The 14,894-nt window shown below is 40.6% G+C and overlaps 2 protein-coding genes across 9 annotated transcripts in view; both read right to left on the bottom strand.

The window, feature by feature from the left end:
* Positions 1 to 174: 174 nt before the first annotated feature.
* On the bottom strand, positions 175 to 4,551 carry haus7 (HAUS augmin-like complex, subunit 7). Its single transcript, XM_017712724.2, has 10 exons — positions 4,458 to 4,551; positions 3,956 to 4,071; positions 3,484 to 3,551; positions 3,293 to 3,354; positions 2,874 to 2,947; positions 2,510 to 2,710; positions 2,290 to 2,389; positions 1,929 to 2,144; positions 721 to 832; positions 175 to 461 (listed from the first exon to the last, which is right to left on the bottom strand). The coding sequence occupies exons 1-10, from the start codon at positions 4,512 to 4,514 to the stop codon at positions 400 to 402; spliced, it is 1,068 nt and encodes a 355-aa protein (XP_017568213.2). The 5' UTR covers positions 4,515 to 4,551; the 3' UTR covers positions 175 to 399.
* Positions 4,552 to 6,461: 1,910 nt separating this feature from the next.
* Positions 6,462 to 14,894, bottom strand: part of atp2b3b (ATPase plasma membrane Ca2+ transporting 3b) — an 86,064-nt gene continuing 77,631 nt past the window's right edge. For 4 of the 8 annotated variants that reach the window (XM_017712723.2, XM_037541521.1, XM_037541522.1 and 1 more), the window contains one exon: positions 6,462 to 10,553. In XM_017712723.2, the coding sequence (XP_017568212.1) occupies positions 10,143 to 10,553 (411 nt within the window). In that variant the 3' untranslated portion in view covers positions 6,462 to 10,142. The remainder of the gene's footprint in view (positions 10,554 to 14,894) is intronic. The other 4 variants (XM_037541524.1, XM_037541526.1, XR_005130754.1 and 1 more) reach the window with 3 other exon arrangements.

Below are 14,894 nucleotides of genomic sequence, written 5' to 3'. Positions count from 1 at the left end.
TTTACATCTTCACTTTAGGAAGAGGCCCCTCCCATCATCACACCTACTTACGAAGCCAAACAGAGGGATTTGTGGGGGAGGAGGTGTAAATCTTGACCATAAAACAGAAAAAGTTCATTCTTGTACATTTTTCAGCAAAAAAACAAAAACATATCCAACAAAGACACAGATTGCTATAATGTATTCCCCACATCCTTTTTATTTACAGCTTACTGGTAAATTGTTAAGCTTAGAATTCATTTTAGTAAAATAAGAAGACGAAATGGATACAAAATATTTACATATTGAAATCATAAAGCTGCAGAAGGATGAATAATATTTGATAAAGATAAAAATGTGACATCTAATGAGTCACACTACAATACACGTGTAAGTCAGGAGGGTAGCTGGGCAAATGTGTTATGATTGGTGACGGGCCAGAAAGGCCGTGTATCTGTTCTTCAGTGTCTCCAGTTGGTTCGCTGAAAATGAACATCAAAATACTGATTAATGTTTCAGGCAAATGGAGAAAGAAAAACAACAACAGAAACAGTGCATTTTGTTCATTATATGGAGAGACAGAGCTGTTCATGTTTCTCCAAACAGAAACTGAGAACAGAATCAGTAACATCAGGTAAAGAATAAAATGATCTATAATCTGTTTTAAGAACTGAAATTTCCATGTGTGACATGGCTGCATTTAATAATTCCACAGCTACCAGAGACAGAAAGACTACTCACGCAGTGTATGCTTCTCTCCCTTTGCCCAGTATCGTCTCTCTGTCTGTATCCGTCTCACTGTCTCCGTCAGTGAGGATGAGGTTTCTGACAGCTGCTGCAGAGCCTCCAGCTCCTGAATGGCAAAGATATTTTGATATTAACCCATTCTTTCACAACCTGAGGTACATTATATGCATACTTAAATGGTCCTACTGTTCTTACAGTGAGAAATGGTGCCTGAAGGTATTTGCACCACTTCATTTTTTGTTGTATTTAGCTTGTAATGAAGTCTTTTTAAAGCAAAAAAAAAAAAAAAAAAACATTCTATGCAATGTTAATAGTTGAACCCTTTAAAAAAGGTTCTTTAAAATAATATACAATAGGTTTAGCATTACAGAAAACAGCCATTTAACCATGCAAAGCACCATTTATGCATTCAAATGCTTCGTTGAGTTGTCCGGGTTCTACATATAACCATGCTAAAGAACCCTTAAACAACTTTTTATTCACATAAAAAGAAAAAAATTAAACTAGGGAGTTAAAGGAATGATGTGTGTTATATCCTCTTGTATTCTGTATTGTACCATGCATGTGTTCTCTATGAAGCTGTACTGTGGACACTTAGGACATTGTTTACTCTATATCTGACCATGTATGGTCACTTCTGTCACATCACATCTATGCTTTGTTGCTTCTATTATTGGCAACTCTCCAAACTGCTATGTGCCTGAGCCTATATAACAACATCTGTGTCAATGGACCTTTGGGTCAGTTTGTCTGTGCACAGAACAATAAAGATCGATTCTCCAGATACAAAGCGGTCCACCTGATTTGAAGAGGGTCTGAAGAATTCTTTAGAGTGTTTAAAAATACTCAAACTGGGGGAAATGTAAATACTGGAATTTTGTTGATCAGATAAGTTCATTTTCATCGTGATTCTTTTTAACGCCCCCCCCCCCCACCCCCACCCCCACCCCCATTTACCAACTGTTTTCTATTTAATTGCCATGGTGGGGGGGACCACTGTCTGCTTAACTGTTAAAGTAAATGACAGATTATTTGATAGACAGATGGCAGAATAATGGATCTACAATCTAACACCTCATTACTTAATATAAGTACATAAAACCTCATCCAACTAGAGAAATGTACAAAATCTCACACTGCCACTAATGTTAATCTAACTTAATCCTGCAATACCAGCAGATGTTTGAGACATAGAGCAGTACCATATTGCAGCTGTGCAGGAGCTGATGTACAGACAGGAAAACATGTGCGTTTGGACTGAGGACAGGGGGTGCTCTCTGGCAGTAGCCCTTGAAGTCTGTGTTGTAGACCTGGCTGAAAGCAGTCATGAGCTGAGCCATGTCCGATATGGCCACTTTCAGAGCGCAGGGTGACAGTGAGGCTCCAGGGCTGATGGGGTCCGACTGCAGGAACTCGCACTGAGAAAGAGGAAGAGCAAAGGAGTGAGGAAATGCAGCACAAGGCAAAGCAGGGAAGAAAAAAAGACGGCAAATATTATTAAATCAAGAAACATGTTAAAAGACTCAGGTACATGAAAAATACCATAATTTGCTGTTGTCTCACCTCTTTGCGTAGCTCCTCTAAAGTAGCCTGAGTGGACTGCAGCAGACGTGTGGCTTCAGTTAGATCATCCCCACCCAGTTTACCAAGCACTGAATGACTCCTTAAACACAAAATTAATAAGATTAAAAAAATGACCACACTGTCTCATCTATTGCACTTGTTTTCATAGGTAAGTGGTGAAGATGCACAGTACAGTAAATATGCAAATTCATATTGTTACCTATTATTAGAATCATTGGCTCTAGCACGGTTTGTCTTAGCCTGGGACAAATGTGTGGCTCTCAGATGTTCACGAATGTGTGCAGACCAGGGGTTGCAAACAGGATTCATCAGCTGGACCAGGTCAGACAGATGGTCAGGGGACATCAGCTCTCTCAGCAAATCGTCATGCCTAATGCCTTCATCTCCAGAGGGTTTCTCTCTGCATGTTATTGGAACACAAAGCAAATATGAAAAGCCAAATTAAGTTTACAGAGATAGCAACTACATGTTTGCTTAAAACATTCTATATGTGAAAAAAAGTTAAATATAAAGTTTCAATGCACAGATATAAAAAATAAAACACATTTACTCAGAAGACTCACTGCTCACTGCTGTCCTGGGCACTCATTAGAAGTTGTTCCAAAAACAAAAGCTGCCGTAATGGTGTGGCAAAGCCCTGCAATCAAGAGACAAACACATCTGTCAAACTGAGCTCACAAAGCTGTTATTATTCTAGAGAAGAACTAATCATGCAAGAAACCCTAATAACTTCCAATGCCCTGCTTTCTAAATCATCATAGCATGAAAAACTAAAACAAGAACATTTTCTAGTCTCATTCCCAGAAGTTGTCAACAAGTACACACTCACAGGATTATGAACATCTCTCTCAAACCTAATATCATCATGTAATTTACAGTAATCTGAAGCAGTCTCTACAACACATTTACTCTCCCAGTGCAAATCTATTTGCAGCCAACACAGTGTCAGTATGAAAGTTGGCTTGAATTAAAGTTGTCATACCTCGATTAATTCTCGCTCATCAGCTTTACACAACATCATTTCATGCCCAAACCGAGCGATTTCTGTGAAAACAGAGTGATTGTGACAATATAACAGGCTTCCCTTTGTCCTTATGGAATAATGCGAGTTTGCTTTTTTGTCGACGCACAAATACAAACAACCTGTTTCACAACCAGAGTGGATATCTTTACCTTTGACAACTTCTTCTGTCTGTGCCGATTTGACTGTAGAGAATTTCTCTTTCAGGGACGGACAGATTCTTCAGGGAGGGACACATTCAGATTCAATGGACAAGGCGTTATGACACTATATCCAAACATTCACAGCTCATGCGTGTTTGTGCGCTACATAGCCAACTATGCTGTTTACCAATAGGGGTGGGCGATATGGTAAAAATATTACATCACGATACTTTAATATATTGTCACGACACACGATAAGCATCAAGATATTTAGCTTTTCTAAGATTTAATCATTTGTAACAGACAGAACAGAACCTGTATTGCCATACACACAAAATATATTAATAATAATAATACAAGTAAAATCACGATAATGGTAAAATACTGTCATATTGCCCACCCCTATTTACCAGTCACTGTATTAGCCAAATAGACTGCTACTCACTGTAGCTACTACACTGTAGTAAATAAGCCAACACACCTGACGCAAATCCATTTGAGGATGTCCATGCGATGCAGTGAAGGTGTACACAGAAGCTCCCGCATGCTGTCAGCCTCTCTCAGGTAAAGTCCATCAACCAAAGGACAACCAAGGTTCTGGATATGAAGGCAGCATTTAGCTTCATTCGTTCGTCATTTCAGCTTTTCCTTTTTTCTGAAAACTTCTGAAAACTACACGCGGGTACCGCTGGTTCTCAAACTCACTGCAGAAAGCATCAAGTACCAGTAAAAGACAGTAATTACAAAGAGCAACTAAAACAAAGTGAGGCTGGAGAGGCCGCTAACGGTGTCGCTTAGCTCTGTTTACGGTTAGCCGGCAGGTCAACGCATTAGCGGTTAGCTAACTGAGCTAACGCCGTCTTAAGTTAGTACAGCCGGCGTTTCTGGTTTCCATTCTTAGTTGAAAAGTCCGGCATTCTGCGCGTAAGTTTTTACCTCACCCCTGGACTTAAGTTACACATGTTAAATGCCTTCAAAATTACCTGAAGGGTGTTGTAAACACGCACAGACAGCTGCAGTTGTTTCGAATCCCCCGCCATTGCCTCTGCTTCTCTGACCGGGGTACATTCACCGGGATGAAACGTAACGAACTGTTACACGGAGTTTTACGCTTCTTATTATTAACACCAGGGGCACCGACTATGAATTCTGTGCATATACGCATAAATTGACTACTTCTTTCACTACACATTTTTGAATCGTAAGGTCCCTCCGTGTACTAAATTGCTACACTAATGCAGTTTGGTCACGACTGTTTCTCATGAATACAGCAAGTTATCATAAGGCAACTTAGGCCACAATCATAAATGACAAATATAAATGATCTCTCCAGTTCGATGTGTGTTTGTAAAGCACGTGGTTCAAGCGCAGGAGTCTCTTCATTCGAAACAACTGCGCTTATGAACACCTTTTCGATTCGGGAGGCAGATCGGCTGAAAACTATACGTAACACAGGTTGTCGAAATGAGTTGAAGGCAGCCCTGATCTGTGGTCTTGGAAATGCGCTGTAGCGACCCCCAGTGGAAACGCGCGGTCTCTTCTAATGTTCGCTGAACTCACGACTGAAGCCTTCGTGTGTATGTACCATATACCCCAGCAGGCCAATGTGAACCTGACAGGCATCTGAAACAAATGAGGGTGTAAATGTGTCCCCATATTAATCTGTTCAGTTCTTTAGTGACGGTAGTCTTCAATTAACCCACTGACTCAAGACCTAAAAATAAGAAAATTGGCCGGAGTTTTTTTGTTAAGACACAAAATATCTGTTTTTGAGGCAGGCCACTTTATGGCTTTAGTAAGCCTTATATTTCATATTTCTTACATTATTTGAGGTCAGAATTTTGGGGGAAACTCCAAAATTCTCAAAAATATCATATGTATCCACTACCCATACGTTATATTCACTTGACTTATGAATCAGATGGTACAGCTTTTCAAATTCCAGTCTTTTGTGATTTTTTGAAAGAGTCATTTCCTTTTTTTGAAGTGAAAATTTGCACATTTTCATGAAAAACTGTTCTGTTATTTTAAGGTGGAAAAACATCTCTCTCTCTCACACACACACACACACACACACACACACACACACACACACACACACACAAACACACACACACACACACACACACACACCTTCTAAGCTGCTTATCCTTCTGGGTCATGGAAGGAGCTGGAGCCTTTCCCAACAGTCATTGGGTGGAAAGCAGGATTCACCCTGGACAGGTCACCAGTCCATCACAGGGCAGACAGACAGACATATACATTCACACACTCACACCTAGGGGCAGTTTAGTGTGTCTTATTGGCCTGGCTTTGTCTTTGGACTGTGGGAGGAAACCAGAGAACCCGGACGAAACCCATGCAGAGAACATGCAAACTCCACACAGAAAGGACTCCTGGTCGTCCGGACCCAGGCCCTTCTTGCTAGGAGGCGACATCGCTACCCACTGCGCCACCCTCATTTTTATCAAAGTAAAAAAAAAAAAAAAAAAAACTTGTGATAAACAGATCAAAAACGTTTCATTAAAGAATGTCAAATTTACAAAAAGTATTGGACCAAAGACTAAAAAAAGTACATGACAAAATCAGAGAATGTAGCCAAACCATTTGACGGATTTTGACACCGTCTTCAGATCGCTGTTCAGCTCTAAGAAGTGAAGAGAATCTAAAAAAATATTTTTTATATGAAAATTACAGCATGTACACAAAAAGGTATGTTTAAATAAAAATGTATCAGGACATTGAGACTAACTGTAGAAAAACACTACAGCTTGCTTGGCCAATTATAATCGGTGCATTTGAAGGGAACCCTAAGGTATAGATTCATAGGCTCCTGTAAAAGGCCAGCGCTTATCTCAGGATCACTATACCATGACTTTTATGGTTCCTATTGGCCCAGGAGGTTAATGAGGCCTCTTACTGTGGTGCATATGTGTTACCTCTTATCAAAGAAATGAGCACAGCCACACAATGAAGACAACCACAGACACTGGTCAAAGTTATTATTGTAGAATACTTTGATTGTTTTTTTATACAGACAAAAAGTGTTGACTTATTTTCCCAGTAAATTCTTAGATTTCCATACAGTTTAGTCTACAGTATACAGGTGTGTTCTTTCATCATATATAGATACTTTTTTTCTCTTAAGTAACAGGCAGGTAATTATTAATATATTTAATAGTTTGGAAGTTTTTTTTCTCTTCTTTTTTTTTGTCTTTTTTTATTCATTGTAGCGCAGTAAGAGTATGCTCAGGAGAATGTGCAACTGTCTGTTTTTTTCCATCAGTTAAAAGAGCACTGCTGGAAAAAACAATAATAATAGTCATATAATCATAATAATAATCATAATAATGTACAAGATGTTTAATTTCAATTCTTTACAAAAAAGCAAAAAGAGAAAAAAAGAGGAAAAGACAAAGAACAGAACAAAAATGTGCTTAAATTGTAAACAAAAGATGCACATGTGCACATTTTGGCAAAAATGTACAGCGGTGGTGCAGTTGTACAATATTTTGTAAATAACTTTTATATTAAATATATTATATTATATACTCTTTTTCACATTTTGAATTTTCTCACCTTACCTTGAGTGAATTTCCTACAACGAAATGGAACAAAAGGCAGATGATGGACTTTTTGGACTTTTTTCTGTTCCTGTATACATACCTTCAACTCTATCAGGATTTTGAGCCTTGGTGAAGCTGCTGATAGCTGAAGTGGAGGAGTTACCATATGCACATGATACATTTCATCCCTGTCTGGGGAGCTGAATGAGATTAGGGGGGCTACAACGTAGATACTGGTTTGAAATCATCCAGAGAGAAGTATAGCTTCGAAGACTATCGTGAAACAGTTAAGATTAAGGATTAGATAAGATTAGGCAAGGATACATCATAGTTATGGGTTGAGTAAGTTTAGTGATCATTGCTTTCCTTGTTGGCCATCAATGTTATTGAGCTTGCTGTGTCGATGCACTGAAATGGGTCTGTGTCCACTCAAAACCTACCAGAGCTCTCAGCACACGAGACTCTACTGGGACTGTATGAGCGACCTGGACCCTTTCAATGGCCTGGACACGCATGTAAATAATACTTTTTCTAGGTACTGCTTACAATGGGTGGAGGAATCTAATCTCACTGAGCCATGTTCTAACGTTCTCCTTCTGAGTCCTTGGATATCAAGATGTTCCAAACCTTGAATGTCCTTCAGCTTCAAAGGTACACAGCTCCACAGCTGGATGAGCCACCCCTTTTAAATTAGTGTATTCGTTGACATAAAAAGTAGTGAGAGTGGCAATGAGGCACCACTCCAATCCAAGGCTCTGCTCTGCAGTCATATGAGAAAAAGGGTTGAGGAACTAGAGAAGAACATTTGTAGTCAGTAGCACATCAATGACCCTAAGGAGAAATGTTATGTCCACCTACTGCTGGAGAGACACAGTGAAAGCCAGTGAAAAATGGACCATCCATTAGACAAAGGTGAAGTCAAACAATGACAGTGAGGTGCGCTATGATTATCAACACATGCTCTGCACAGACACCACTGAGCAATGCAATGACATGATCCACGGATGTTCATGCTTGCATTGTATGCTTTCAACATTTGCCAGTATCTGACAAATGGGCACTCTAGAAAAGTATTCTATACAGATAAAGGATTTCTGAGAGCCCTATGTACATGTTTATCAAGCTTATTTCACAGAGCTGTGGACAGGGCAGTCTGTTGCATAAGTGCCGGTCCCATTCCCCAGATGATTGTATTGCATTGCAATGCATTGACTAGAGCAAAATGATCTCGGTCGTACCAGCCCAGAATCTTATGGGGTACAAGAGGAAGCTGTCCCCTCTGGTACTCAGACCTATGAAGTGTCAATGGAATGTATTCGAATCTGGTGATCTATAATGTGTCATGGTACATCATGCGTGATATGGGATGGTGCGACATGCTGCTCTGGGCAGCACGTGACTTTTTTGGTATCCTAACGTCGCCTGATACCAAAACGGACCCAACAGTGTAATTTGCATGTTGTCAAAGTCCACTGGTGACCACAGGGGTGTTCTACCTTTAAACTGTTTGTTCAACCCAGTGAGCCCTGATAATGTGCAAAAAAGTGATGTCAGTCTCACAGATTGTCCATCATTCATTTCGTTGATAGTAATCACATGATGACAGTAGTGGCAGTATAAGATGGGGTTTCCTATCCTGGTTCAGGCCCTGACACCACAGTCTGTAGTCAGATGTTTGACTGCATCACAAACATTTATCACTACTCGATGACCTCAGAAGAGAAAAAAGAAATAATAATGATGTCCAAAAGCAAGAATCGCTATGAATGGATTTAAAGGGCCAGCAAGAATGTATATGCTATGAGTGAATCATACTATTTCACGATGCTTTAAAGGGTAAATGCATTTTGTTGGTGTAATCCACAAAACACGTCAAAGGAAAAAATTAACAGTCCAAATAATGCGATGGAAATCTGAGATTGGGCAAATCCATGTCCAGTTTCAGCTGCGGTAAATCAGCCAGCGTGATCACCGAGATGATCCTGAGGCCTGAACTGATATGATGGAAAGTCATCAGAACCAGCTGTTAAACATCAGTGAACAAGGTCTGGGAAGGGGGACTGCCCGAATCTTCTACCCTGTAACGTATTTCAAGCAATACATTGAAATGTTTAAAATGGTATGAAATAATAAAAATGGCTTTTAGTTTAAACAAACCTTTTCCCCAGTAAGAATTTATCGACTGATCTCAAACAAGAAAATGTTTTCGCAAAATAACATTTCAATGAGTGTAGTTTGACCTAATGGACGATTAAATGTTTTTAATGTTTTTTTTTTGTTTGTTTGCTTTGCTATTTGCAGACGCATTATAATTTAATTACTTTTAACTTTAAATTTACTGTAACTGTTTTGTTAGTACTTAATTTTTTTCTATTTTCAGGACAGACACAACACATACACACACAAAGAGAGAAATAGACAAAGCGAGAGTGAAAAATAATGTCGCCGAGCGGACAATAAATAAATAAATAAATAAATAAATGAAAGAATGAATAAATAAAAAGTTCAATAAATAAACAAATGTTGTTAAAGCTAATCCATAAAGCATTAGTCATAGAATAATAAAAGTTGTATGTCCAAACAGAGTGATGATAATCCGAGCACTAATGATGATAGTCAGAATAATACGATTGTAGTTATGAGTATAATAAGGATGTTAATAACATCAATAAAAAGTGGAGTGATTGGACCCCTACTCTGCCTGCAAGGAGCTCATAATGCCGTTTCCACTCTGGAAAGTCAAAAGTCACAAACGTGGATTTTACCGTTAAAAGTCTTATCTGAAACGAGTCCCCCCCCATCCCAATACTGTCCCAATTGGGGATGTGTTCCTCACCTTCTTGGGCCAGGTCTAAGTCCCCACAGTCACATAGCTCACTGGCCTCCCCTCTACACAGTAAGAGGAAGTGGGTGTCTGTGGGCCTCTAAAGACGTAGGTGCTTCGGTGGATGGTGGTTCTTGAGGGTAAATGATGGTGATTTAGTGGACTTTGTTTTGAATAGCTGGGGTTGAAGCACACCAACTGCCATGTCCACAGAAGTTCCCCAACCACCTCACATTTCCGCATCCTTCAGTGGCCTTCCTCTAGGGCCCCACAGGCAGTCATAATGAGGTCTCCAGGCTAAGCAGGGGGCACGGCTGTCTGGGAAAGGAGGTCCAGTGTCCAGTGTGGTCTGTGAGTCGGGTCAGGTGGTGGATGCTGCTCTCAATGGCATTGTTGTTGCGGTTGGGCGTGGCAGGCAGGCTGTACTGGCGGTAGGGGCGTGGATGATGGCGGGCTGGGGGAGGAGGCGGGGGCTTGCGGAGCGCCGGGTGCAGGTGTTGGTGGTAGTGGTTGTGCTTGGACAGTTCCGATTCGTCGTCGATGTCCGTGTCGTCGATCAGCGGGATGTTGTGGATGAAGTCGTTGATGAGAAACTCAGGGTGCGCCATGAAATTGTGGATGGAGTTCCTGGACTCGGGCTTCTCGATGCCATCGTAGAGCGAGCTACGGAACGCTTTCACCACCCGCATCTGAGGAGGAGTAGGGGGACATGGACGAGACGAGAAGGAAAAAAGGGAGACAAGGAGGGAACAGGACAGAAAGGGAAGAGGAAGATGTGAGACGAAAGGTGGAGAGGTAAAAATAAGGGAAGAAGGGTGTGGGTAGAGAAAGGAGGTGGAGACAAAAAAAATATTTTAGTATAAGTCTGGCAGACATTGATCCTGGACACCGTAGCACCTTCTCTGGGCATGCCTTAATGCACAGACAGCTCAAGATCAAGTTGCTGCAATGTAGCATCAAATCTGCTCTGTCATTACTATGAATACAAAGTTTATTTAGTCAGTCTTCTTCCGCATTTTAAAAAGTGCAGTCATTAATTGATCATTACTTTGTTCTGGACTGAAACAGTTCAATTTTTTTTAAATCTATAAAATATCAAGCGCAACCAGATCTTAAGAGTTTCTCAAAGAAAGAGAGATGACAAATGAAAAACAAACCACCAACTGAGGTAGCAGGAAATGGACTCATACAGTCAGTTCACCACCGTCACTCACAGTCAAGACGAAGGACGTTCATTCTCATGAACTCAAAACAGAACACACCAGGCTTCTGACAGGAAGACGAATGGAAGCACACGGGTACAAACACAGCCAACACAAAACAAATGCCTGCTATGTGTGTATACCGACCAGTTAGAAGGAAACTGAAAGAACGAGAGATATGGACAGACAGCAAGAGGCAGGAAAAGAGATAGAAAGAACGAGAGAGCGATGCCTTAATACACACATAGACACACAGCCAAAGGAAGAGACGGTGGGTTAGAATCTGCAACAGAGTGCTGGGAGGAACATTAGGGGAAAGAAATGGCAAGACACACAGACTGGGAATCCACCTGGTGGGATGGAGGGAGGATGCGGTGAGAGGGGTGGAGCACCGCACCTGCAGTCATGAAATATGACTGATGCCTTACTGGCAGTAGCAGCGGTCAGGAGTGTGGCTACATCACAGATATGCAAATGAAGCAGTGAAGCTATCTGGTCATTTGACTGTGATGCGGCATCACAGGTGAGCATGCACAGCCTGAAGAAGCCATCAACCAATGAACGCTAATGAGGAGAGGAGTTATGGGCTGTTAGGAGATTGTGTTGTGTTGGAGAATAAGAATGAATTGAGTCCTGAGTCAGGGTTTCTTTCTGAGTGAATTACGTTAAATGTAAACGTACAGAATGGAACTTTAACAAAGATTAATGCTATGGGATTAATGGCTATTTCATCAATGACCATGGATGTTTTAAGATTAATGAATATTAGTCTATTCATTAATTCACATGTTGTTTTATAGTCTCATTAGATGGATAACCTAAATATGTGATTGCTTGGCGTGTGGCCTCGTTTAAGACCTAATCCCTAGAACTCAGCATATTATTCTCAATTTTCAATCTTAAAATAATACTCAATTTTTCTCCAACCAATCTTTATTTCCCACTTTAGTAGCATACTGATTACCACAGACACCATTTATGAAATGTTTTCCTGCCTTTAGAAAATAATGGCTGCTTTTGTTTCTCAAAAAAATCTTATTATAGTGAATTAAAATAAAGAACTGCCAGTTGCTTCAAGGGCTGGAGTATTCCTTTAAGGACTATTTTTCAGTAAGCACTACTTGAAGCTACTATAAAAGAAAGTTATGTATTTATAAGAATGAGGAATATAAGTGGGGGCCCACATTTAGGATTTAGGATCACCTAAACCAAATTCTAAAAGCGTGATGACTTCAGCCTGCTCTGACTTGGGTCATTTTCTGCCACGCTGGTGGCACTTGACACCCAGTTGCTGTGACAGAAGACCTTAACAAGCACCGTCACACTGACGAGCACAGCGCAGGCACAATAAACACAGACACGGCAAAAATCAGCACAAACACGTCGCTGTGTGGGTGCACTATCGTATGCCTGGACTCTGTCTGTCCAAAAGTAGCACAATTCAGGATTTTTCCTGCTCTTGGCATCCTTCCAAAACATACTAAGTAGTAGTAGAGGGTAATTTTGGATGGTAGTGTGGAGCGGTTTGTTCAGAGAGAGAGAGAGAGAGAGAGGAAGTGAGAGAGAGAGCGGAGCATCGTTTGGCATGCAGCAGTGCAGACAGGTGCAGATGGGTGAACAGAAGAGCTGGCGCGAGCTTTGATGTGTTCTGCTGCAGGCTGGCTAACCAGGAGAAGAGTGGAGGAGCACAGGAGCCAATCAGAAACCAACACACACAGTGGACGCGCTCATTCCAGTGCAGTTGTCTCGTTCTGTTACGGAAACGGAAAAAAAAAGGAAACTGAAGAGAAAACAAAAAGAGAAAAAACAAAACTGAATGCATGGTGGTAAGCAGCCAGGCTCATGCTGTAAGGATAAATCAAATGAAGCAGTAGCACATATACACACACGCCTCTGATGTGTATATATACATATATAGATTTGGAGATGAGAAGATTTAGATGCACATTCCTTTGCTGCAGTATAGCCCACCTCCCCCACCCCCTCTCACCCCAGTTCAAACAAACTCACCCAGCAAAGGAAAAAGAAGCTAAATGAACTGGAAAGAAAAGATATCAAACGACAGAAAAACGACAAACAAACAAACAAACAGGAAGAAACGGTCAAGCGTTTGGTTAAGTGCTTATCTGTTTTTCCAAAGAGCCTGTCTGTCAGCAAGGAAAAAGACTTCATGCAAATCGTGAATGATTTCAATGTTTTTGTTTTGTCGTTTGTTCTCATTTCGTGTCTTTTCTTCTTCTCATTTTTTTTTTGCATGGATACAGGTAAACTTTCGAGTATAATGCCCACAGTAGAGGAATGGAGGAAAGCAAAGACTGGATGTTACTAGTGATGTTTTCTCTTTGCTCTGGATGGTTAGCATGCCAGATTACAGTCCACTGTCTCCCCCACGCTGTCCTTCAAAGAAAAAGCTTGATGGAAAAACTCGATCATTAAAAAACGAACTCAAAGTATATTCCATACAAACAGACTGTTCTTTTTTTCTTTCCAAAGATGTTCTGCAAATCAACTACAGCTAAACAAGAGTTACTGAAGCAGGAACAGAGTGAGTGTGTAAGCAGAGGAAGGGGAGAGTGCTTAAAGAAGCTCGGGATGAAAACTGAAGGTTAATGATAATGACCTCAAATTCTGTTAAAGAAATGGCCTCACGTCCCGCTGACCTTATGAATTTGTGTCGAGTCGAGTTAAAGTCATGAACTTGCATCCTGAGGGTTTAGATCATCAATGTCACTTGATGGTCTACAGTCCCCATTAATGCAGGGTTAAACAACCTTTGCTTCCCCAGTAAACTGATGAGACCAACAGATACACATCTCCAGTAGATCTTAGGATCTACTTATGAGTCTTCATTGAAAGTTTTAACATTGCTGTTACTATAAGTTCAGACAATTCACATTATATTCTTAGTGGTCACTCAAGTTGTATTTGGCCACGTACAGTATCAGATCAAAAAGTGCTGATCTGGGATCAGCTAAGGATATCGAAGCCAAAGAATGTTCCTAAATCTGCAGTATTCTTCCAAACACAGGGGAGATGAAGAGGTTAGATTTACTGTAAGTAACCAAAGCTTCAAAGCTGCTGTGACTCATTTTCAATTATGACTTATTTCCCACTGTAGCCCGCCTTTGTGTCCAGAGTCAGTTACCATACATGGAAAATATCTAAAAGACGAGAGGTAAACATGATCCATCAGAGCTTTGCCTTCACAGTGTGCACACAACATAGAAAAACACTGCAAAATGCACTACAGGACAATCTGTATGGAATAGATACAAGATACATTTATCTAAATACAATGTGTATATGTCCATAAGTTTGTGGACACCTGCTTATCTAATGTTTCTTCTGACACCAGGTGTATTAATAGGGAGTTTGTCCTCCCTTTGCTGTCATAACAGTCTCTACTCTTCTAGGAAGGCTTTACATTAGATGTTAAAACATTGCTGTGGGGATTTGATTGCATAAAGCTATAAAAGTAAGGTCAAGTTCTGATGTTGGTTGACAAATTCTGGATCACAACAGCATTCCAGCACATCCCAAAGATATAAAACTATTCTCCATTACTCTGGAGAGTATGTTGGGACGTGTCATGCTCCTCTAGCCAACACTTGGCACTGGCACTAAGCATTGTGACCTTACGCTCATGTGCAGCTGCTTCAGATTGGTCCATTCTACAGTACTACGGACAATGGTTTCCTGTAAAGATTATACAAGCTGTGTGTTTGTAATTGAATGAAGAATAGCATTCTATTAGCAGCAGTTCCTGAATACTTTTGGATGTTTAGATAGTGTGTATAAGGCAGAGTGTGTGTGTGTGTGTGTGTTTGT

The sequence above is a fragment of the Pygocentrus nattereri genome, chromosome 9 (assembly GCF_015220715.1).
Source record: "Pygocentrus nattereri isolate fPygNat1 chromosome 9, fPygNat1.pri, whole genome shotgun sequence".
NCBI classification, from domain to species: domain Eukaryota; kingdom Metazoa; phylum Chordata; class Actinopteri; order Characiformes; family Serrasalmidae; genus Pygocentrus; species Pygocentrus nattereri.
This window is presented reverse-complemented; position numbering and strand designations above follow the sequence as displayed.